Genomic DNA, 27,482 nt, shown 5'->3' on the forward strand with positions numbered 1-27,482 from the left:
AGGCCCAAAGAAACATAGGTCCCATGGTTTCCCTTATTTGCAATAACTAGTATATGTCTGAGTCAAGCAGAAAAGGTCAGATAAGTTGATGTTAGGGGAATGAACCCCAAGATAAGTATTCAAATGTTTTTCTCTTTCATGCAACTGTTTCTAACATATTTATAAGATGATTTCTTTGTTTTTTTTGTCCCTCCCCCATGGTATAGCCCCTGTTTTCACTGTATTTGATGTTGGTATAACTTGTGGAGGGGAATGGCAAAAACAAATCGTTTAACTAAGGATACAGGTGGACCCATTGCAACAATGAGATGTACAAGATGTTATGTCAAAAACGAACTTTACAACTTTGGTGGGGGGGTGGAGGATTAGGTGGGGGAAGTAAGGGTAGTATGGCAAGATATGGGAAGGGAAAACAAAGAGGAGGCAATAATGCTTGATAAGAAATGTACTCCTTATCTTGCCCATGTAATTGTAACTCCTCTGTTCGGTATTCTCACAATTTAAAAAAAAATGCAGCACAATAAGCAATAGAAATTGTAGGGAACAAAAAGAAAAGAGAAAACACATGTATGAGTATGAAGACAAAATATCTGTTCTTGCCAACTTCTGTTTTAAAAGTTGAGAGATGTTCTGAAGGTGAAGTGACAAAATATACTTGATGTACTTGTAGATCTGGAGGACATTTGTAGCCACAGAATTAATTTGTTAAAGGTCTTGTGGATTCATTAATTAAATGTTTATTGGCTGCCAAAAGAAGAACAAATTACAACAAATCTAGGTGACAGATTTGAATTAGAGTGTAAATCTCCTGTCTCTTCTCTTCTCTCCTTCCCACCTCTCTTTCCCTCTCTCCCTCTTTATTAACCTTTATTTCTTGCTGTTCCTGGGTCTTGAACTCTGGGCCTGAATGCTGTCCCTGAGATTCTTTTTGCTCAAGGCTATCACTCTGACATTTGAGCCCACAGCACCATTTCTTTTTTTTATTTTTCTGTGATTTATTGGAAATAAGAGTCTCAAGGACTTTCCTGCTGGAGCTGACTTCAAACCATGAGCCTGAGATCTCAACCTCCTGAGTAGCCAGGATTATTGGCATGAGCCACCAGCACCAAGCTATCCTCAATTATTTTTTTTAAAATTAACTTTGTAATTCAACCATCCTTACAAAATCAGCTTGTTTCAGTTAACCCTGGTTATTGTTCTTGTTGATGTCCAATCATCGCACACTGGCTATGGTATGCCTTGAAGCTGACCTCTTTGTGCTTTCAGCACCAGCTTTAGACTGTGTTAACAGTATACTTATGTTCTGACTGTACTGACAATGCCTCTACAGTTTTGCTTTTAGGTTTTTCTTTGTTTTGAGACAGTCTCACTATGTGGATCAGGTTGGTGTTGCTCAATTTCCCTTGGATTACAGGCCTGCTCCACCAACTCAGAATCCAGCCCTCTTTATTAATTTCCTGCCTCAAGATAGGAAGGCATCTTCCAACCAAGGAGCTCAATATTTTTCTTGTAGAGAGTAATAGCTGAGAGCAAAATCTGGTTTCAGGCAGCCCATGATGAATGGTGGTAACCAACAAAGAACTTTTCATTGCAGGCTATTTCCTACATGCAATGTGTGTGTGTGTGTGTGTGTGTGTGTGTGTGTGTGTGTGTGTGCACACACACACGTGCATGCATGTGTGCATGCACACACACACATGTGTGGGGCTAAGAAATGAGGGTCAAACAACTACCCACACACTATTTATTCAGCATTCTTTGTGTAACTGTCTTTATTACATCCCTTTGTAGCCCTAAAGAGATAGACAACCATCATCTTCAGTTTTCTTTTATTCTCTTACTTTGCTATACTGTAATTTTTAACCACTTACATGAATACTTCTAAAATATCATTTCGTAGATATTTTGTTTGTTTTATTTAAAGAAAAAGCTTTGTTTTGAAGATGAAAATGTTTGTATCATTTGCTTAGTTTTTTAACTTGAAATAAACATCTGTCTTCATTTTTCAAAAATAAAAATAAAAAACTGTGCCCTTCCCTCGCACGTAGCAGGCTGCATTTATAGTCAGGGAAAAAGAAGTGACAAACAGAAAAGGAAGTTATGCACAAGCAGCCCAATGGGTTATAGTTCTAATTTGCCATATTTCAACATGGTTGAAAGACTTACCTGTTTGTGAATGGTTAGAGGCTATTTACATGTGGTCAGGTTACAGTTTACTATGTAAAGAAAAAATCTTTAGGTTAAAATTAAAATATATTGAGAGGCTCTTTAAGGTATAAATATTAATTTAACAATACAGAGAGACAAATTGATTTCTAGCACCTATACCTCATTTTAAATATTTCTATGAAAACATTCACGCATTCAAATTTCATAGTAACTTCCTATGCTTGATTGTCCTAGCCTGTTAGATAAGAACACCTTTGGATGCCTGCTTACAGGGCTATTGTTTATTACTTCCTCCCAAAACTGAAAGGATCAACCTCTTTGAGGGTCTCAACTACTTAAGAAATTGGTTTCTTATACTTGCCATTAGTTGCTTGCAAGTAATGGATAAAAAGCTACTTGACAAACTTTTCTATTATTTTCATGAGATGGTCCAATCCTATTAGCTGTATCATAGAAAATTCAGGATATGTAATTCATTTATTCACTTTTTCTGGATACTCACATTCACTTTAGATTTAATGAAATACACAAGTATACTGTCATAGTGTATCATACTTGGAGCGTCCCCAAAATTGATCCTAAACAATGTTTTTTTCCTAAAAATGTCTCAGGAAGATACTAAGAAAAAGCACTGACTTCTCCATCATTTGTACTTTCTAGTGTACACACACATATATATATGCAAAGGAGTCCGGAGATACCATTCTGTCCAGTGCTCATGCCCAAGTTAGGCTCTGATAGTACTTCAGGATTGAGGTAGAGTAGTGGCAATTAGAATAACATATAAATCTCTGAATTAAAGTATTCTTTCAGAGAACTATTAGAATATTTCACAGGTAAACTGGCTTGCAGTTTTGCATCTTTTGCTGAAAGAAGCAATTCCCAGTTGGCTGATACCCATTAACATAGTGTTTGCTTCCATTTCTACAGTTGTGTTTGCTTTATTTTTCCACATCTGTTTTAATCTTAGAATCCAGCTGTTGGTAATTATATTGATTTATCAGTATCAGATATTAATGGAAAAATGTGGTATTATTTTCCTCATGTGTTTGCCAGTTTAAACATATGGTTGTTTTCTCGTACCAACATGTCATTTAGGAAAAACTAGATTACTTAGTCTTATTGTAAGTCCATTAATGCTATCACATTATCTTAGCTCAGATGAACTCTGTGATATCATACTCTCAAAGGAAGTAAGTAGAAAGAACTAGATAGGAGCAAACATATCTTTATTATTAGATTTGCATGCATTATTAAATAACTTCAATTTAATGAATATTGTGTCTCACTTTTGCTTGCATTTTAATATAGTACACACTATGATCATTTTCTCTTCTGCAATATACAAAGAGAAGATTAACATATAGCAATAATATACTTGTATCTATTCATATTAGCAATTTATAGTCCATTGGTTTTTCTTCTTGATATATATATAATATATTATATATATATATGTCATATGTGTGTATACATATATATATATATATGTATGTACATTAGTGTTTTGAGGTGCCTTCTTTTTTGGATTTAAACTTTGTGATAATAAACATTACCTCATTCTAGTAAGCCACATTTCATGCCCACCTCCAACTTTCAACCTGGTCCAACTTAACTTGTAAGTATATATTGGTCATCATATTCAGAATTTCCACTTTTTTCTTATTTTGCTAATAATCCAAACTTTTTATTTATTTTTTGGTCCTGGGGCTTGAACTCTGGGCCTGGGTGCTGTCCCTGAGCTCTTCAGCTCAAGGTGAGCACTCTACCACTTGAGCCACAGCACCACTTCTGGTTTTCTGGTGGTTTATTGGAGATAAGAGTCCCACACTTTCCTGCCCGGGCTGGCTTTGAACCACAATCCTCAGATCTCAGCCTCCTGAGTAGCTAGGATTACAGGCAAGAGCTACCAGCACCAGGCCCAAACAAAAATTTTTAATCTTGTTTTTTGTTCCTCTAGCTTTTGGTTTCTTTTCTGGGAATTATTTAGAGGATTGAAATTTTCCACCATGAAGTCTTATACCTTGATCATGACCTTGATTTTTTTTTTCTCTGCACTAATGATACCTTGGGTAACTCTTAAGGAAGCTGCTTTTATCTATTTAGTCAGATTAATTTGATCATAGCTGGCTTTGGAGAGCCTATTGTTTTATTTATTTTTTGTTTTTGATTAATTCAAAAAGGCCTGAATTTTTTGTTTGTTTAGGAGTCACAATTAACATTATTACAATGGATTCTTGTAATTCACCTGCTAGAAATAATTACCTTGAATTTATTTTAGACATTTAACTTGATATAACATGACCTCTATAATAGCTATTGCATAACAAAATAGTACTTTAGAGGTCAAATATTATAGGAATATGTAAATCCAAACTATAAATCTCACCTCTAACTGCAACCTTAGTGCAAAAGAGTAAATTAAAAATAAAATATTTCTTGGAGACTTTCTGTTGTTTGTTTAGACACTAAACTATTACACAAGTATTTCATGAACATAGTAGTAAGAAAAGAAAGTTATTAGGGACCATTTGTTTAATTAGTTGTACATATAGCAATATAGGTATAACTAAGTAACACCTTAAATCATACACCAATAATATATAATCTGGTAAAAAATTTTACATACATTCTTGTGCCTGATATAACTGTAAGAAAAAATTCAAAATATTGTTTTTATTACAGGGGTTTAAGCCTTATACTGTGTCAAAATTATTCAGGGTTGTTGGCAAACTAAATTCAAATTTTACCAAATTTAAATATATTTCATTATTTTGGTCTATACATAAGAATGATTCTGGGATAGACAATCAGATATTGCAATATGTAATGCAACATTTGCAATATGTTTTGCATCATTTGCATGGTCTCTACTTTTCTAGTTTGAGGAGTGAGGAGGCATGAGGAGTGGTAGGAGGGGAATAGAAACTGGAAGGGTAAGATTCAGTGCCCTTTATGCCAAGTGATTTCTACTGCATTCCTTTGTTGTTGTTGTTATTGTTGTTGGTGGTGGTGGTCCTGGGGCCTGAACTCTGGACCTGGGCACTGTCTCTCATATCTTCAGCTCAAGGCTTGCTCTCTACCACTTGAGCCACAGCGCCACTTCTGCTTATGTGGTGCTGAGGGATCGAACCCAAGGCCTCATGAATGCAAGACAAGCACTCTACCACTGAGCCACCTTCCCAGCCCATCTACTGTATTCTTATGAGAAGAAACTTCTTTTGTTCTCTACCTTTAAAAAATTAGAGCAAAATGAGGATAATCTTATCTAATAAATTGTTTAAAAAGTAGAAATAGCTCTGTCTTGTTTTCAATTGTTAATATGTGCAGAAATGATCAGACTTAATAAGAAAACCCTATAAATAAAACTTCAACTTTTAGGTTTAGCATCCATTTTTTTCTCACCAGAAGTTTAAGCACTATTCCCCACCCCCCGCAAGGCTAGCCACATATCTATGTATTTGAGTAATCGAACCAAGTTTTTACTTCTAATGCAAATGCTAGATTTTTTATCCTCACCTAAGATTACCCAGACCAAATTGTGCTAGGTAGCTTTCCAGATGATATATACCCGGTATACATTCCATCTTTGTGTCCAGGAAAAAAATATATGGATAATATGTACATTATTACAATGGCATTTCCAAATTTAACTTCATGCATAAAGTACAAATTTATCATTGTAAAGAGACATTTGCTTTCCTCCTGAAAGCAAATAATGTGAGGACAGTGTGTATCTGAAAAATTAGCCAGTGATCCTGACTTCCTCATAAGTATTCATGAGAAAGACAATATCTAACAAATTTCAAATATGTGGTATTATTTCAATTTTATGTCATTATTTAAATATATGCTGATATAAAATTGAAAGAACAGTTGATATCAGTTCAGAGAACAGTTGATCAGAGAGCTAAAGACATATGTTAAATTTCATTAGTTTTAAAGTTCATATTTCAAGCATATTGGAAATATTCTGCATTTCAATGAGAGATCCTGATTTCCTTAAGTTTAGAAGCAGACTTCAGATATCCTACAGTAGATAAGTGGATCCACAAAATGGTACCTATATACAATAGAATTTTGCACAGCCATTAGAAAGAATAATATTATGTCATTTACAGGGAAATGATGGACCTAGAGCAAATCATGTCAAATGAGGTAAGCCAAGCTCTGGACATTATGTTGAAAATGAACTATACAATTTATGGGTGGAGATAGAAGGGAAAAATTGTGAGAGAAAGAGAGGTAGCATATAGCTGCATCATAAATATGAGGAGGAAATTAAGCACACATTATATTTCCAATGGTAGATGGAGTCAAGCCAATAATATCCTGACCTGACATCAGTACACCTGTAACTATCTGATAGTTTTTTTTTCTCCCTTAAACAATTTGTCATTATATGCTTCCATGTTCTCTCTTCCCTGGGCTAACCTGTTCACTAAATTTTAGTTTGTGAGCCAGCATTGAACCCTATTGGCATCATCCATAAAACCTCTAGGCCATGGATGGAAAATATTTGGATAATGAGTTTTAAAATCTATGTATAGAAACTTAAATATGAGTTTTACAGAGTCATCAACATTGAGATTATTTTCTTGCCTTAAAGAGAGAGATTCAATGGAGTTAATTTCAAGCTTCTCAGAAGTTAAGGGAGATATCTTTGAGTAGCTGTGGATATCTTCAGTGTTGATCCCCTGCTTGGGGAACTGGATACCTCCCTCTATGTCTCTTCTTTGATGTGAGAGTTCTTGTCTCCCCCAGGTTTATTACTGTGCCTGCCTATACACAGAACTGTGGGCATCATGTCAGTTGTACATGAGGGATACCACTAACCTTTCCGTCTTCGAGGCCTAGGGTGGAAATACATGTATTCTCACACCTTTATAGATACAGATACTTTTATTGTTTGTAATGCTTAGAGAAATGTGGAGATGAAAAGCTATTGAATCAATGGAGCAAAGAAATCATTTTAGAGCTAGCATGGAAAAATTTGTCATGAGATGTGAAAGTGATACACAGGCGAAATCATTAAGTTTTAATGTTTACTTCTTTTCCTGAACAATCCCTATTGACTAAGAAGTGCATACTGTTAATTATTAAGACACCACCTTTGCCAATGAACCATAGTCCTGTTTTCTTCTATGCCAAAGAAGTTAAGGCAAGATTCACTGTCTGAGTGTGTTCTTCGAGGATAATCTTCCAATTTTGGCAAAGTTGATATTCTAAGATGTAGTTCTAGAGAAATCAAAGTATTGTGCTCCCTTCCGCAAACCTATATTATTATGCTTCACAATCAAAGTGTACAGACAGAGATGATATTAGCATTAGATAGTATTATATTTGAAAGCTGATCATAATTCTGTGGAAGAATTTGGGAAAGCTCCATTTCTTGGCCATTTGATTACCTTTCTCATTTATTATTCATTCTGGAAAACTAATCCCTCATAATGGATTTTAATATTAGTTGGTTCACATTTACCTTTCTATTATCTTTTGTTTGCTATCAGAAATGCAGTAAAAACTACTTATTTCTTCGAAATAGGATAATCCTAGTTTTCTTTTCTATTTTAGATAAGATATCCTCATTAACATGATTTTAAAAAATAGTATATTGTTTGATGGGAACCTGTTTCACATCATTTTCTTTGGTTAGCAATGCATGGCTGGATATGGGACATTTATCTATGTATTTTGTTCTGATTTTAGAGAATTTAATGGAACTCATCTATAGAAATTATGCAAGAATCACCATTTTATTTTACTAGTCTTGAAGCCTGATAAAATAAAATCTTAGAAACTAAAAAGACAAAAAACAGAATTAAAAAACATGTTTCACATATTCTTTCTGTGTCTGATTATACCAATTTCAACTTAGTTTCATTTCAATTCAGGGCTATGACTGAGAAATCATCATAACCTTGGAAAGAAGGCTCTTTCTCTCTTCCTTTCTCTGTATTGCTCTCTAATCATTCTTTGTCTCTTCTGTCTTTTTCTTACATATGCACACACACACACACACACACACACACATACACAAAGCTAAATGTAAGAGGAGAAATCTTTTGTAAGACACTACTAAGTTTTCTAGGAATTAAACATTTTTCTAAGTAGGAATAAAAAGGCATTTTGCTTTACTCTTTACCTAAGAAGTTGTATCTTGATACTCAAGAATCATTTCGTATTAGGATTTTCTGTGAAGTTGTACATGAGATAAAGGAGGCTATGCATTTCTAAAACTTAAATTTGTATAAGGATTATCTAGACTTAGAATTCAAAAAAGGATATTCTCTCAGAGGAGTAACTGACACAGAATTTTTTAGCTACTAAGAATATACTAAATTGCATCACAGGAAAAGAGTTTTAAGTTGGGAGTTAGGCTTCTAAAAATAACTGTAAATGCTCAATACTTTCTTCCGTTTTTACACACCCTTACACAGTAGAGGATTTCCTAGGCTTATCTTGTTAGATTGGATAATCAATACACCAAGTTCTAGCATTACTTGTAATTGAAGGATGTTCTTGTTTGTCTGGAATTTGAGGTCATGCCTTTTGAGTTTAGTAACATGCATCATTGCTCATTTGTGTAATCACTTAACTATTAATAAGACTTTTTAAAGTATTGAAATCGCTTTAATCAATTATTCATTTGAATATTCATGACTGAAGAAACTTGAGAAAAAGGGTTCCTTTTTTTCTATAAAATACAGTGAGCTGCTCATCTCCTCTGAGCCCATACTTAAAACAAGAACTCTTTTGGTGATGTTGAACAGCACAGATCATACTGAATGTGACAGCATGTGTCCTGGTGATTGAAATAATTATTTACCTTATGCTATTGAAATGGATATGGTTTAAACAGACCATAGTTGATTTTTATCCCTCTTAAGAGAGATATATGGGGACAGAGTCCAGATAGCACAGATAAGCTTGATATTTATTCTATTTTCAATAGTAAGCCAGAGATATAGTGAAGAGATGCTGCTACTTACCATGAACATGTTAATAAAATCAGAAACTTTATCTTCACCAGTAAAATGAAGTTAATAGAAGCTAATCTAGCTAATACAAGGTTATTATAATAATCAGGACTAATAAGGCATTTATAAAAAATGATCTGTAAAACCATCCACTCAATGTTTTGTTGTTGTGTTATGCTCATTATTATGATCATTCAAATCTAATGAAAATAATACTTGCAAGCACATAGGGAATGATTTTTATATATTTGTTTGTTTTCCAATTCATGGGTAAAACAATACAACTGAAGATGCATTGTTCATTAGAGTAACATAAAATGTACATCTGAACATCTTGTCTTCTTTTGTATATTGAGAGCTTAATATTAAATATACAAATATCTCTCAATATATATAATTTTCATATATGTACATATGTATATTTCCATCCTGTAATAATGGAAATTCTGAAATACATTTGCTAGCAAATCTCTTTGGTCAGAAAAAGGAGGGAAATTTGGACCATCCTATCAAAATAACAAAATATGTTAAGGAATAATTTTAAAATTACTAAGGGAGAATTTTACAATTTGTTGAGAGATTGCATGCATATTGTGACTATATATAACTCAACCAGATAACCAAGTGCTACATAATCTTATCAATACACATATTTTATTTTTCCATGCTTTAAAGTTTTATATTAGAGATATCATTCTGTGAAAATTAGATTTTAGTAATATTCTCATGTACATATTTGTAATTAGGTTTATTGGGCCTGGGAGCAGAAAATACTATACAATTCTTGTTAAATTCACACATACTATTAATAAATTTATTCGTCCAAATATTTTTATGTAGCTAGAATTGGTAAACTTATAATTTTCTTAGCCCTTCAATTTATAGCATTTTCCTCTGTCAGACTTTTCTATTATTTTTATTTTGTCATTAAAATAAGTGAGATTTTTTCAACATGGTACCATATTTCATATAAATTGATTTACATGTAGATTTTCTAGAATGAAATTCCAATGGTTTATTCTTTCTTATGATAGAATAAAATTTATATTAACCAAAATTAATTGTTAATAAGTACTACTATATAAAAACTGAAAATAAACACTGAAGGTCTATCCACAAGTACTGAAAAGTCATTCTTCACTTTGCAGCTTCTTTTATGTATCAGGCAGAAGGACATTTGTTTATTAAGAACAAATATTTAACATAGAAAATGAATTGTGACTTCATACTTACTTTAATTTTACTCTGGGTTTTTAGAAGATTTGAACATGGCCAATAAGCTCCAATCATGCAGTAGCAAAATTAAATAATTGATAATAAAATAAAAAGATGATCAATAGTATGAAGTAGCCTGATTAAAACCAATGAAATGATTTTAAATAATAAATAATAATGCTTAAGATATATGATATTGTTGTCCATCCAAACTGTAGAAGATAAAGCCCCAGGCAAGCATTTCCTTTCAGAGAAGTACTCTTATTAAATAACAGGATAAGGGAAACCATGGGACCTATGTTTCTTTGGGCCTGGCTTACAGATTTCTAATCCTAGGCTTTCAAGAGAGGTAGAGAGAGGAAGACTCTAATACAAAACTCTCATACAAAGAAAGAACAATATTATGGCCAAATATTGTCTTCAAAGTCAACAAGGAACTTTCTCCCTGAGCATTTTTTAAAAATTGTAATCAAAACGTTGCATTATTTGCTCTAAATTTAATTGAGGTGTAGTAGGGATTTCTTTTGAATTATAATTATTATGACTGATTCACATAAATACTCCAGAGAGTAATGTCTATAGCAGTTAGAATGAACAAAATTTATAATGGTGTTTGTTCAGCTCTTCTTGGATTCAGTCTGTGACATCTATAAGTGTGTAGTCTTGAGCAAATTTCTTAATTTCTCTAAGTTTCTATCATAGAACTCTAATATCATATCAGGTTTGCTGACTGTTGGAAAGAATAAGAAGTTGATGTAATAATACCTCACAAAGAGAATGCTAATACTTATTTCTTACACTGTATAGCTTTATATAGTATATACATGTGCAAACTTACAAAATATATGAAATTTTACAGACAAACAGATATAAATTTGTTCATATTTACTTATACAATGAGGTCCTATGAAAAATATTTTGATTTCCTTGACTAGGTAATTATACTTGAAAGTTCACTTAAAATTGAAATAAAAATATGAAATCAGACGGGCGCTGGTGGCTCACTCCTGTAATCCTAGCTGCTCAGGAGGCTGAGATCTGAGGATCGCGGTTCAAAACCAGCCCTGGCAGGAAAGACCGTGAGACTCCTATCTCCAATAAAACCACCAGAAAACTGGAAGTGGCGCTGTAGCTCAAGTGGTAGAGCGCTCGCCTTGAGCTGAAGAGCTGAGGGACAGTGCCCAGGCCCAGAGTTCAAGCCCCACGACCGACAAAAAAAAAAAACATGAAATCTTTCAAATATAAAACTTGAAGCTTAAAATATTAAAGTATGATAATCGCCTTGAGCTGAAGAGCTGAGGGACAGTGCCCAGGCCCAGAGTTCAAGCCCCATGACAAAAAAAAAAAATGAAATCTTTCAAATATAAAACTTGAAACTTAAAATATTAAAGTATGATAATTTTGAGATTTAATAGGAAATATCAGTGAAATCTTGGTACAAAATGGGTTAACAAAAATGCCATGCTTTAGATTGTATGATTTTTATTTTAAAATAATATACATTAAACTAAATATGAGAAAAATATTTATGATATTAAGCATCATTAAATTTTTATTTACAAACCTAGTTACTGTTAATTTTGTTGTTTTTCATCATCACTGAATTCAGCAAAAGTACACGTAGGATTTTAAGCCTAAATTGACCTAGGAACAAATTGCTGAATTAGATTACACCTTGTCCCACTATTTCTGTGATTGCCATCCCCAAATCAGATAAACCTATATACAAGTCAAAAAAAAGGTAGAGAAATAAAAAAATGACAACAGTGAATAAACCAAAGAGGGAAAAAGAAAGAAAAAAGAAATAACTGTGCACAGTACAATAAAAATCACTTGTTTCCATTTCTTGGAGTTCATTTTGATAAGCATTATTTTATATAGTCATATCCATATAGCTATTGAGGTACTCTGGATCCTCTATTAAGACTACCTTAAACATATTCTAGTTATTACAAATGAGGGAACGCATGCAGCTTATGTTTCTGAGTCTAGCTTACTTTGCTTACTTTCAGGGATCATTTCTATAGTTTGTTAACAGCCATTTTAATCTACCTGTATTACAAAGGAGTACAAATGTTTGCATGTGGATCACAGGACTATCTCAAAAATAAATATACTTTTCCAACAGAAAAATAATATAAGGTTATTTGCATGTCTGTGAGTGTGTGTGTGTGTGTGTGTGTGTGTGTGTGTGTGTGTGTGCTGGGCCTGGGGCTTGAACTAAGAGTTTGTCTACTGTCCCTGACTGAGCTTTTTGCTCAGTCTAATACTCTATCATTTGATCTTCAGCTCTGCTTCTGCCTTTTTTGGTGGTTAATTAGAAATCAGAGTGTCACAGACTTTCCTTCCCTGGCTGGCTTCAAATCGCAGTCCTCATATTTTAACATCCCTAGTAACTAGGATTACAGGCCTGAGTCACTGGCAAACAACTCTGTATGAGATTTTTTTTTTAAACATTATTGCTGGAGATATTTAAATTCAAGAATCAAAGGCGTATGCATTATGCAAAATGAAGGGAAATAATGTACTATTTTCCAACAAATATAAAGATATAAAGTTAATGTGTATCAAGTTGTACAGTCATCAAATCAAACAACTATTTAGTAGCTTAGTTTACTACCATATTTTGCAGTCTTACGTTTGCTTTGTTTTTTCTTATAATATAGAGAACTATTGATACATTTACACACACATAGGTACATACATGTATGCACATATACATATATGTACAAAAATATATAATTTGTTATGTGTAAAATATATCATATATTGTCTGTGTTGTATAATAATATAAATGTAATTATATATAATGGTACATAACATACTATTTATGTATGCATATATAATTTATTTAACTATATGTATTTTAACACATATTCTATTTGATGGTTTCCATTTTAACCTTCATTAAGTTTGTCTTATATTTGCCCCAGGTAGCCTTAGGAATGGTAGGTATACATATTCCTGCTGAAGAGTACTAGAGTTGACCAAATTGAGTCAGTTTCCTTATATTTGTCTTCCTAAAGTATCATATAAAGTTTTCTTTGAGGAAGTGGCACTGTGGCTCAAGTGGTAGAGTGCTAGCCTTGAGCTGAAAAGCTGAGGGACAGTGCTCATCCCAGAGTTCAAGCCCCATGATCGACAAATTTTCTTTCAGTAAAACCCCTCTCCTCAGGGACAATCACAATGTTTATGTTTGTAGTAATACTAGGGAATGTACTTTATAGCATACAAAAATCAAATTCATACTTTTAGCAATGATATTTCTATTTGGACCATTAGTTGTGAAAAACTTGCTCTATTTATATCATACTTTGATACTGTGAAATCTATAAAGACCAACCATTTATTACTCTGACAGTGTTCTCATAAACAGAGGATAATATGATACATGCAAATGAACAGTCTCAGGAATTAGCAACTTGTCATGCTACTCTTGTGACATCAGAAAATGTTACTATATTCTATTTTTTGTCCTAACCCTTAATGTAATTTCTGCCTACTTGGAATTGCTATAACTGATATAAAATTTGGGACCCTACCTGGAAGAGGTACTTTTTTTGCACTTCTGTTATCATCACTTAATTATCTTTCTACTCTTTTGATGCTTCAACACTTACGTGTATTTCTCAGTTGCCTCATGTCTGGATACGTAGGAATTTTCTGAATTTGAGGACTATTCTTAACAATACTGTCTTTCCAATGACTCTGATGGTCTTGCATCCATCATTGAATATCCGGAGTTTTACCTATTTATCCCAAGATCTTATTCAAATTCCTACACCTAAGTAGTTCACTTTAATTGCTACTTGTAGCTTAAAGTATGTTTTTGTTTTACATAAAATTTAACATAAACTAAAACATCGCTGTAAATAAAGCCATAAGGTTTCATCCTAAATATAGTCAAATAGATTAGAAACATGAAAATATTTCACCTAGAAACAAACACAAGTGTACAGTCAATATGCAGTGAAGGACATTTTTAATTTACTTTATAACTAATTTAAAAAAATTAAAAATTATACCTATTCATGGATACTGTGTAATCATTTTAATACAGGAATATATGGCATAACTAATTTAAAACAATTAAAAATTATACCTATTAATGGGTACTGTGTAATCATTTTAATATAGTAATATATGGCATAATGTTTAAATCAAGGTAAACATGCTCCATCACATAGATGCACCATATTCTCTTTATGCATTCATCAGGTGATGAGCCTAATGACCATTTCTTTGGTTTTTGTAAAACCTGTTGCAATAAACATGAGACTGAAGATATTTCTTCCACATAATATTTGATTTTCCTTAGGTATTTACCACCAAGTGGGATTGCTAGATCAGATGAGGCTCTATTTTAAATTTTTTGTGAAAATTCCATTCTGTTTTCCATAATAGTGTGCTTATTTATAATTCCATAAACACTGCAAAAGTCATCATTTTCCCACATTCTTGCCAGCACTGTTTTAATTTTAATGTTTTATTATCTTTAGTTGTACAGAGTACTTGCCATTTAACAAACCATCATCTTGATGATGTGAATGATCCTCTTGATCAGTGTCACTCTTTCAACATTCTTACCTATCCTTCCCAAACCACCCTTTCCTTCACTTTTATTTTGTAGGATATACATTGAGTTCTTGCCTGTGTTCTCACTTCCAACTTCTCACTTCCAACCCTCTTCTTCTCTTCATTAGTATATCTCTGTCCCTTGACATTTCAAGTACCCTTCCAACCCTTTCAAGTACTCTTTCCTGGTGTTTATTTTGTTGAATTTTGACTTTGACTTTTTAAGGAACTACATTATTTGAACTTTCCCTTGAGTCTACCATATCTCAGTTAATACATTTGTACTCACTTCCACATTACCCAAAGTACCAACTTATAAGTTTATATGCTCATTATTGCTCTTCCAAGTACTTTATATCTGTTTAATCTTTTGGAGTAATAACCATTCTTATTGGTTCTTAGATTGGTTCATGATTAAATGATGATGAGCATATTTTCCATGTGTTTGTGGGTCTCTTTTAAGAAATGCCTGTTTCAATTCATTGCTAATTTTTAAAATATTGTTACTTATGTATTTGGAAAAATTCTAACTTCTCACTTTACTTATTAAAATGTGTGTATACACTTCTTTTTAAAAATTATCAGCAAAGGTTATTGCCTGAATGTCACATGCATTGTCAGGGAATTTAAGTGACAACTTTGATATTTATGTAATAGTACAGGGATAGAATCCTGGCTAGCAAGCTGATCACCATGAGTGCTCTCCCTGCTGGCAAGGGGAGCCATTCTTGTCTCGTTGATTGCTAATTTTGCTGCCACTGATCTTACTGCTGTTAATCTGGACCCAGATATGACTTAGACACACTGCAGACCAGACTGCTGAGTTGGGACTTAGTAAAATCATACTTTCATTCTGCTATCCTAATGGCTCGCTCTGGTTGTTTTTCCCTCTTATGTTCTAGAATGATTCCTGGGGAAAGCAGTATTCCTACGCACTCTTCAAGGCGATGAGTCACATGCTGTGCATTGGGTATGGAGCCCAAGCCCCAGTCAGCATGTCCGATCTATGGATCACCATGCTCAGTATGATCGTGGGAGCAACTTGCTATGCCATGTTTGTGGGCCACGCGACAGCTTTAATCCAGTCATTGGATTCTTCCAGGCGGCAATATCAAGAGAAGGTATTTTGTTTTATCTCTCATATCTTCAATACACTACTTACTAAGTTCAGTTAATTGTCTTAAAGCTACTCAAACGATCTCTGATCAAAATTTTAATGAGTTAACATGCTTAAAATTAGAAAACAATCTGTTTTGATATTTTGAGGTTTTCTCATGATCCTAATAGTACTCATTTATTTTTAATTCCTTTCTGGACTAATCAATTAAAAAATAGATCTACAATCATAGCTATGTGTCTTAAAATGTATGAAGCTAATGTAATGTGTTATTATTGTTCAAAATATATCACATTTCAAAGGGATATTTCAATATTATATAATTATAACCCTCTCTAGTATAGGTTAGAAGGACATCAGTGACCCAATAGGAACAGATCCCACTGTAGAACCTCTCTCTGCATGCTATAATCTTAATTTCTATTACAATTCACACACTTAGCTGAGCATATGTTGTACTTATATCTAGATAACTTACCACACCCCAGAATCTTAAAAATGCATGTTAACAGCTGCTATCATGTATTCTTATTTGCAATGTGTTAATTAAAATGATGGCTGTTTAAAACTTTTCTGAAAAAGAGAGGGACTAAAGTAAGTTTCTGCAATGATTGATTCAGTGCATTAAAAATATGTACTTAATTACATTGAGGAGTTAAATATTAGATCATTGTACACTACTAAAATTCCTAGAAAAAATCAATAAATAATAATAAAAATAATAAAAATCAATTCTGAAAAATCAAAAGTATTTTATAGTTGAAAAATGTATAAGAGTTTTATTAGTCTATTTAATAATAAAGACTTCTCTTAGTGTCTTAGCATGGCTCTCTTTCTCCTGACAAAACACGACATTCACTTTCCAAAAGAGCATTTCTGAAAGTTGTCCTTAAAATGGTCTCGAATACATGTGCCAACTGATAATATCTTTATTTCAATTATTTTTTAAACAACTGAACATTATTTTAGCTGTGGCTTTACTTACAGAAATCTTCAAACTATAATCACACAATAAGGAAAAAGAACCTAGGTATTTTATTTCCCTTCAATATATTACACTGCCACAAACCATTAAAGTGAGAAAGATGGTATTTTAGTAGTCAAGTAATGAAAAGTGGAGCCATCAAAACTGATTTAAAGTTTTTTGAAATGAAAGCTCCAATTAAATTGTAAAGAACAAAAAGCATAATAAGAGAGAAGAGTCTATATTCTATTGAATTTAACTAAAATTGATAAACTCAAATGGACTTTGGGCTTACAGTCTTGCCTTTTCTTACTTTCTTTTGGCTATATGTAAAAGCAATCCTTTCTGATTTTTTTCTGCTCCACTGGTTTATATTGTCTTAAACAGATTTTCAGAATTTCACTGTTTAGCATTGTCTGGCATAGTAAATGAATCCTAATTTACTGGGTTGAGGAAGCCATATAGGCCAAATTTAATTCAGGGACAAAATTTATGTAACACTACAATCATAATTCTTATTTTTATTTTTTGCCTAGCATGAGGATTGAAGTCAGGGCATAGAGTTTGCTAGGTGAGTGGTGTATCACTCGATCCAAACCTCTAGTCTCATCAGAGACATTTATATGTAAAAATATTGTTAATTTTGTTGCATTTCAAGTTATAAAGTTGTTAATCTGACAAATGCTTGTTACAGAGCAAGGAAACTGGAATAGCCCCTCAGCTATCCCTCAGCGCTGTCCTTCAGCTCTTCAGCTCAAGGTTAGCGCCCTACCGCATGAGCCACAGTGCCACTCTGGCTTTTTTCTGCTTATGTGGTGCTGAGGGATCTATCTATCTATCTATCTATATATATATATCTATATATTGACATATAGATATATATAGTTATCTGTCTTATAACCAAGATCTGCCAGTAAATTGAGTTCTACCTTACTGTATTTATTATTTTGTCGGTGGTAAGGCCTCAACTCTGGGCCTGGGCACTGTCCCTCATCTCTTCAGCTCAAGGCTAGTGCTCTACCAGTTGAGCCACAGCACTACTTCCTGCTTTTTCTGCTTATGCAGTGTTCAGGAATCGAGCCCAGGGCCTCATGAATGCAAGACAAGCACTCTACCACTGAGCCACCTTCCCAGCCCAACTGCATTTATTTTTAGTCAGAATCATTACTATTCTTACACAGATATTCACAATCATACTTTTATGATATATATACATACATACATACATGCATATATATATATATATATATATATATATAAAACTTCTAGCGTTCTAGCAATATTACAGGGTTTCTTTATTTCTCTGAATAATGTATGGTTGAATGAGAGCTTCTTCTGTGATTTGGCCATTTGACTTCTTTGCCAAATCAGTTTTTGCTTAAATGAAATTGCCATAATCTCAAAGTCACCATTGGCTGCTTTGCAGTATAAAATTGTTGATGATTTGTCTATTCTCATATTGTGCTACCAGTATCTCTAGTTCTAAAACATGTTCCCTTCATCAAGAAGAACCCTGTAGTCATTCCTCATATCATCTTTCTTTACTAGAGGTCAATTATTAGTCAATTTTGTGTCTCAGTTTCCTGGTTCTGAATATTTCGTTAAAAATCTGATAAGATAAGCCGGGCGCTGGTGGCTCACGCCTGTAATCCTAGCTACTCAGGAGGCTGAGATCTGAGGATCGCAGTTCAAAGCCAGCCCTGGCAGGAGAGACCGTGAGACTCCTATCTCCAATAAACCACCAGAAAACTGGAAGTGGCGCTGTAGCTCAAGTGGTAGAGCGCTCGCCTTGAGCTGGAGAGCTGGACTGCGCCCAGGCCCAGAGTTCAAGCCCCACGACCGACAAAAAGAAAAAAAAAATCTTATAAGATTCATTCCTATCTATCAATATTTTCCATTTTATGACTAATTATTATCATAATGAATGACATGATTTATTCATTAAATGGTTGATAGACTTTTGAGATGTTTCTACCCACCTTTGCCTACTATAAATAGTACTACTAACATTTCTGCAATAGTATTTGTTTGAGTATCTATTTTCTTTTGAGTATACACTTAGGAGTAGAGTCACTGAATCATAAGATAACTCTATTTAAGTGCTGGGAGAACTACTTAATTATTCTCATGTTTAATAATTCCCTTTAGGTATCTTGAAACTCTGTCACTAATTCCTGTATAATTAATATTGGTATTATGTTTTACTTCTTGATAGCCAGTGATAACATTTCTATGTAATCAAAGCAAGCTGTACTATTTTTTTGCAGTAACATTGCACTGAGTTATATCATTTATCACACTGGCGTAAGTAAACAGGTTGATCAGGTTTGATCTGGTCCAAGTCATAAGCCCATTGTTTTATTTTGAAATCCCATTCTTTGAAATTTTATTTGAAATGTCATCCTTCCCAGGGAACTTTCTGTGTCTGTGTATCTCTATCATCATAACTAGTAGCATAAATTATTAATTGTGAGACCTTTAACTAAATGATATTTCAGTGCTAAAATATGACAGGGCTATCACATTTACACCATCATTTTCATCAATACCACCACTATCATTCTGATGTTTAGTTTTCTTTTTTGGCTAGATGCATCTGATAATCTTTATGTGGCATTGAAGATTAAAATTTCATTTCAATCAAAAGAAATACTTATGATCTCATGGGTTATCATATTTTATATTTCATATAACTCCATTCTACCATTTTCTCAGGAAGACCTATGGTGTGAAAGTAGTATTTAAAATGTGTCTACACTTATCCTGTATGCATTACAAGAAATTTCAATAGTTTCTTTAACTGTACTGAACAAACTCAACTTTAGACAGAACCAAAGCAGTTTTAATTTGGGGTGAAAATGTCTATTTTTAATTTGATGAATTTTATCTTTCCTGAGAAAATTCAGTTCTTCACAAATTCAACTTATAGTTTTTTAGGGGCTAGAAGCTCAGAGTAACAAAAGATGATTGGCTCATAGTCTCTTTCCTCCCTCCTATCATAAACCTAAGTAGAAGGTGTTATCTTTCTAGGATAGAACGGAAGCGTTAAGAGGAGGTAAGAAACAATTCAAATCTGACCGGCAGATGTACTAAGCAGATGTTTCTGAGTGGGTCTGTTGCTGGTTACAAGTGATATATTCCATATGAAATCTTTTGTGCACTATGTGAGATCTATTGAATTCTATTTCACTTGGTGAGATCTAAAGAGGATTTGGATGAATGGTAGAGCAGATCAGCTTCTAAACTCTTAAGAATCTCTTCCAGGAAACTAATCATTGTCCTTTACAAACACAAGAAATCCTTCTGCTACACTTTTACTTTCCTTGCTCACCTTCTCCAAGGCTCACACTTCATTTTTCTTTTGGAAAGCTATATGTCTCCCAGACCATTCCTACCTACAATATTCTGAGTTCTGTGTATACTATCTTTGTCCAAAGGAAATATAAATACCATGTTAGGAACATTTGCATCTTTGCTGTTGTATGTTTTATCCCAACTCATGGCATTGAACCCAAAGTTACATCCTGGTTTTCACCTCTTTCTCTTTAAATGAAACCACTACTGTACTTTTCTGATTTTCATGGGGTATTTAATTTCAGAAAAGAGGATTTAAAATTTATGATGGTATTGACTTAAGAAAATCATGGGCTGGGAAGGTGGCTCAGTGGTAGAGCGCTTGCCTTGCATGCATGAGGCCCTGGGTTCGATTCCTCAGCACCACATAAGCAAAAAGAAAAAAGCTGGAAGTGGCACTGTGGCTCAATTGGTAGAGCACTGGCCTTGAGCTGAAGAGCTGAGGGACAGTGCCCAGGCCCAGAGTTCAGGGCCCATGACCGGACCCAAAAAAAAAAAAACAAAAAAAAAAAAAAGAAAATCATATATACATAGTAATTAAATGAAAATTTATTTGATTCTCTAATTTTCAATTGGATCATTCTTAATAAGAAAAGATAAATCTGAAATCCATGTCCATTCAACAGGAAACAGTTTTTCTTGGTTTTCTTCCTAATTCATAAATGCATTTTTCTTATTTCACAAACGAAAATACCATGAGCACAACTCCCACATGGCTTGTTAATTAGTGCAGAAAATATCTGTGAATAATCAATGCAGACTGTGCATCCTGGGAACTGAAATTAATATATGTTTTATGTTAAATTGGTAGTACTTCTATATGTGGTCAGGCCAGGCCAATCTTAGAACTGAGAATCTCTGTGAGATACAATGCTAACCTTGTGTTATCACTTTTACTGCTTGCTAATCACTTGTTCGGCTACAAATATTTTACATCTTCTCATCTGGAAGAACAAATTGACTTTAGCTAAGTCTGTTGTAAAAACTAAAGCAAGTAAAGTACAGAAGTTTGATTCTAAAGAGAAAAAAATATTTTTCTAGTTATTAATCATTTATCTCAGTGATTCTCATATTTAATATTTGAGATATGCCTAGAGAGATGTGTACCCTTTCTCTACAGTGATGATTTCCATACTATGACTCTGTGTTCCATGATTAAAATGTTCACATGTATATTGGAGGCATCCATATTTTCAGAACTGTAGGAAGTGTTAAAATTTGTCCTCAGTATGCTTTTGTTAGTTCTCTAACATCTCTATTTATTATTTAGAACACATAAAACAGCTTCTTAAGTAGCTCTAAAGTTGAATTGCATTTCCTGTATTCTTTTATTGGTTGATAGATGGATTTGATTTTTTTATGTGTTTGACTTTTTGGACAAAAACCAACTCAATTTCTCTTTCAAGAATTTGCTTTTAGTGTATTTGTATCTTATACATCATAAGATTAAGTGCTTCATGAAGCACTTTCACAGGTGACCTGATGAGAGGCTCTGTGACTAAAACTGATCCTCTCATTCTGAATATAATTTGAGATTGATTATCAGGATCACTGGGATGCATTGGAAATAGGCCTTGAAGGATCATGAAGAAATCAGCAGACATAATCGCCAAGGGAGAAATGACCTAAAAAAAGCTCCACTTTTGAAAGGAGTCCCAGAAGTTAAGGAATAAAATGTGCAATGGTCAATGATAGAGATATGTGGAGACTATTTAGCTGTTTAATGCAAATGAAGCAAAATCATCCTATTTTGAAAGAAATATTTGAGAAAAACAAAAAGTGTATTTCTTCTAATAATAGTTTTGAATGCTAGAGTGATAAGATGGATGTGCATTGCAAAATATTAGTGATAGTATGTACAATTAGAATTATGCCTTAAGAAAAGCGATCAGAACCATAGTGAGATATTTTGTACTACTGTCCTGCCTAGATTATAAGTTTTTATGGTCAGATGCATTAGATCATAAACATTTTCCAATAAAATTATGAATATGAGCGTATTAAGCAAGAACTTCAACATTATATGTAGAAAGAACTCTAATATTAAAACCACGGGAAATAACATTATTTTATTAGAAATCAGTATCAAATTAGTCTTCAGAGTAAAATCTAATGTGAGTTATGTTCCAGATAATTTTCATGGGGCTTAAACTCAGACTGGGCATTGTCCCTGAGATCTTTGACTCAAAGTTAGCATTCTACCACTTTGAGTCAAAGTGTCACTTCCAGTTTTTGAATGAAGATAAGAGACTCACAAGGACTTCTGCTTGGGATGGCTTTGAACTGTGATCCTCATATCTCAGCTTCCTGAGTAGCTAGGAATGCAGGCATGAATCACCAGGACCTGGCCATTTAAAATTTGATATATTAAATGCATATCTGTTGAATGCATACATATATGTTAGGCTTGGTTCTCCATGCTGGGCATAAACAAATAAAAATAACATCTCACCTTAAGTCACATATTATCACATAGTATAATGTGTGGGGAAGAAAGGGTAAAAACATCCATTAACAAGATTTGTAGAAAGTGATATAGAATAAAAAATGCTTTAAACTGCTACTGAAGGAAATAAAGTCAGTGTCTTTATCCACATTGGAGTTAGAAGGGAGAAGAAATTTTATTTGTAAAGGGATCTAAAGAGGAGGAGGGAAATTTTAGAGTAAGATGAATGGGCAAAAATATGGTTGTATAAAAAGACTTGCCATACTTCAAGAACTAAAGTTTGGTAAAGGTGATATGAGATAAAAGAGACCCACAGGGATCAGATTAGGAGACCCTGCAGGCCTAGTTCAGCATCTTGTATTTCACTCTAAATGCAATGAAAATCTACTAGGAATTTGAGATGGAAGGGTTGTGATAATAAAAATCACTGATTTTAATTTTAATGAATTAAACAGTATTCAAAATAGAATAAAGAAAATGAAAAATGGCCTAATATTTGGCCATTAATCAAATGGACTAATATTAACTTCAAAAACACAAGAAAGAAGCCGGGCGCTGGTGGCTCACGCCTGTAATCCTAGCTACTCAGGAGGCTGAGATCTGAGGATTGGGGTTCAAAGCCAACCCGGGCAGAAAAGTTCGTCAAACTCTTATCTCCAATAAACTACCAGAAAACCAGAAGTGGTGTTGTAGCTCAAGTGGTAGAGCTATAGCCTTGAGCTGAAGAGCTGAGGGACAGCGCCCAAGCTCAGCGTTCAAGGACCACGACCGACAAAAACAAAACAAAACAAAAACAAAAACAGAAAAAAAAACACATACACACACACAAGAAAGAGTTTGATTTTATTAGGGGGAAATATTACACAGGGTAGAAAAAGAAGGTGAAGAAGGTGATATTAATTATTCAGCCCAGATCTGAAGAGAATGTTTCTTTACCAATTACCCAAATATTTTATTTTTAATTGAAATGGTACATAATTTGTGGAGATTCTCTTTCAGTTTTTAAGTACTTAAAAGCAAAATTTTAATAATCTTTCTAAAAACTTGTATTTTTTTACCCACTGATCATTTTTTATTTATTATTATCTGTGGGTAGTTGTACAGAGGTGTTGACATTTAACAAATTGTGTTAAATACAGTGTACCTTTTTTACTGAAATAAAGGAATAAATTTTAATATTAACAGCAACCTTTCATATTTCTAAGGTAAGAGGGGAAAATTGATTCTTTTTTATTTAATATATATTTTTATTGCTACAGAGGAGTTACAGTTACATGAGTAAGATAATGAGTCCATTTCATAATACAGTGTATCATAATCAATGTCAGTCTCTTTTAACATTTTCATCCATCCATCCCCTATACCTCTTCCCTCACTCTTCTTAATTTTGTAGAATATACATTGGATTCTTGTTTGCGTTCCTCCCCTCTTTGTCTTTTTCATTCCTCTACCACTTTCCTCTGGACCCCCCATCCCACTCTTTTTAAGTACCTGTTTCATAGTGTTTTATCTTTGTTGCTGTTTTTAATGTACTATTATATATTTTTGTTTCTTTTGTATGTTCTTCCTCCATGGTACAACCACTGTTTTCACATATTTGATTCCGATGGCCTGCATCATGTATATACATTTTTCTATAAACTCTTCAAGAGGTTGTAAACACTATTTAATACCTGGAAATATTACATTGGATTTGAGGAAACTTCACAATGGATTTGATTTTGTGGAAATATGTTAAAAGTTTTGTTGTTGTGTTGTTGTTGTTGTTGTTTTCCTAAGAGGTGAGGGATGTTTTCCTTAATCCTTTCTTCTTGAGCAGATGGCTCATTCTTCCCTGCTTTCTGGCAAGAGTATTAGAGTGGCCCAGTATGCAAGTACTGGAAAGTTGTATGTTAAGGAAAAAAAAAGAATATGCTATGTTTTACAAATTAAAGTTACAAAGAAATTCTGTTTTTTAATTAACAAGTGAGATATCCTACTTCTAAACTTCATAAAATTAATAAAATATTCTTTATTTGATCACAGCCAAAATTGCTTCCATTAGCAACCAGAAAAAAATCTACCAAAAATAGTAGTAGATTGCCATATTTTATTTTTAAAAATCATGTAAAGCAGTAATTAATTTTCAGGCTACTTTTTGATATTATCAGGACTCTAAGTTCACACAATACTAAGAAATAATAACCAGGAACGTAGTGTTTACATGAGTTTACATGGAGCTCATCAGACTTATAAAAGACTTCATTTAAAATAGCTAAATTACCTCCAAATAAATGGAGAGATGTGGAGAGAAAAAAAAATCTGTCCGATCATATTTTAGGTGTGTGTTGTACTGAGATGCCTGGATTTTCTGCTTTGTTACTCATTTTATTCTCAATTCATATTTTAGAGATTAAAAATATATCTAAGTACAAAGAGATTAAATCATTTCCTTCATTCTTACAACTGACTACCTTTCTTCTTTTCCAGCCCAATGTACTTTGAAGGAATATCTTGGTAATTGCTGACTTTAGTTTTCACCCCCAAAAGTACTTTGAGAACCAGACTTTATATTTTTCTTACATTACCAAACACACCATAAGACATGAACTGTGAGCCAGAATTAAAATTGTAAGATTTTTAAAATCTGTACAAAAAGTTTGATCTTGGAACCATTGAAGCATCTAATGACTAGGATAATTAAATAAATCATTCTCTGATTAATTACATGTGTTTGTAAAAGAAGATGTAAATTGGCAGTGTGTGAATATACATAACTTTTCACTGCAAAAAGTTTACTTTGCTTAAGTTTAAGTTCTTGGGGCTGTGTACACAATGAATTTTCACTACATTATTAATTTTTATGAGTTCTATTGACTTAAAAAGGAATATCACTTATTTCATATTTCTCCACATTTTTCTTTGATTCTATTTATAGTGTAACATAGTCACATTCCCGTATTAGTGGAGGTGGTTAGTATCCTATTACTTCCCTCCACTAGATTTATAAACAGAAGTTTGATTTACCTGAAAGAAACGAACTGGGCATTATAAGCTTCATTATAGAACATCCAATATTGCACTAAGAATTAAAGGGATTTGTGAGTGTATTTATTTTTAGAATTTCCTCTATAAACTCATAGAAGAGTTAGTTTTCCTATTTTATAGGTAGAAATTTTAGTATATATAGATTATAAAGTCTTTTTCAGGACACAGAGAATTTCACTGTTTTGTAATAAAAACAGGTGTAACATCAATTCCATGTGCCTTAATTAGAAGCTTTTTATGTTTTTCAGATGTAAAACCCCCTTACACACACACCAGAAACAAAGAACACATGTGTACAATTGAAGTTCACAATTATATTCACAAGTGAATTGTTTTTACTCAGTGTATTTTACTCACTAACTCTAATGATATGCAAAATTTTATTTTACTTTTTTAAAATTTAATTCTGTCTTAGATTTCTAACTACTCTTTTAGTACATAATTTATGGACATAGAATGGTGCATCAGAAAGTAGAAACTCACTTTTTTATTTCCATAATGACAAGAGAGGCAGCATGGGATTTAAGTTTGTGTCAAAACTTATCTGATGGGCTGAGAAGGTGGCTCAGTGGTAGAGCACTTGCCTTGCATGCATGAGGCCCTGGGTTTGATTCCTCAGCACCACATAAGCAGAAAAAAAAGCCAGAAGTGGTGCTATGGCTCAAGTGGTAGCATGCTAGCCTTGACCTGAAGAGCTGAGGGACAGCACCTAGGCCCAGAGTTCAGGCTCCACGACCGGACCCCCAAAAAAAACTTATCTGAATTTGCTTTAGCATATTATATGGTGAGTTTCTGCCAGATCTGAGTATTTCTTAGAGCTTTGTCTGAAAAATGTCAAATTATTTTCAAAGTGTCAGAGTTTATAGAGAATAAGCCTTATTAAATATCTTACTAACATAATGTGTTCATTTTGATACCTGCTAATCCAATCATTATTATTGAGATCTTACCCAAATTAATTTTATGAAATTGAATGAGTATGGCTTTGTTTCCTCGAAAAAGAGCTTTGAATATCATAGCAATTCTCCTTTAAAGAAAAACACTATGATTCAGTGTAGCTGAAGATAGTGGCTAATAATTACTGTGCTCATGACACTCTGATCTGAGCCATCTTTCTCTAGAAAAGGAAATAGCATTTAATATTTTTCCAGTTTCACATAGATTAGAATAATCTCCACATTGAATATTCAATAGGATGCCTTATTCTCTGGTTCCCAGGCAAATTCTTATCATGTAAGAAATAAGATTTTCTTATAATCCTGTGTTAAGGCATCGGCTTTCCATTACTGAAATAAAGTCTTTGAAAGAACTTTTGAAGAGAGAGAAAAGGCTTGGTTAGGCTCACAGATTGATAAGAAAATCTACTGCTTTTAAGCCTGTGATGAGACAGCACGTCATAGGGATGTGTGGTAGAATGGAATCACCCTGCCTCATGAAAAGGATGCAGAAGAAATTAGGGTAAACAATCAGGGTCTTGTGTACCTTTTAAGGCTTCCCTCCCAATAATCTAAAGTCCTCCCACTAGGCCCAACCTCTTAAAGGTTCTAGTTTCTCTCAGTAGAGCCACCTTGGTGATCATGCTTGTAACACCTGGATTTTAGAGAGTACCTTCAATATCAGAATCATTCCAGCCAC

General features: G+C 33.4%; 1 protein-coding gene across 1 annotated transcript in view; it reads left to right on the forward strand.

The window, feature by feature from the left end:
* The window catches only part of Hcn1 (hyperpolarization activated cyclic nucleotide gated potassium channel 1), a 285,400-nt gene that overhangs the window by 194,169 nt on the left and 63,749 nt on the right, over nt 1-27,482 (forward strand). Inside the window, exon 4 of the mRNA XM_013018567.1 lies at nt 15,842-16,060. Coding sequence (XP_012874021.1) covers nt 15,842-16,060 — 219 coding nt within the window. The remainder of the gene's footprint in view (nt 1-15,841; nt 16,061-27,482) is intronic.

Source organism: Dipodomys ordii, unplaced genomic scaffold (assembly GCF_000151885.1).
Source record: "Dipodomys ordii isolate 6190 unplaced genomic scaffold, Dord_2.0 Scaffold41, whole genome shotgun sequence".
Lineage (NCBI taxonomy): Eukaryota > Metazoa > Chordata > Mammalia > Rodentia > Heteromyidae > Dipodomys > Dipodomys ordii.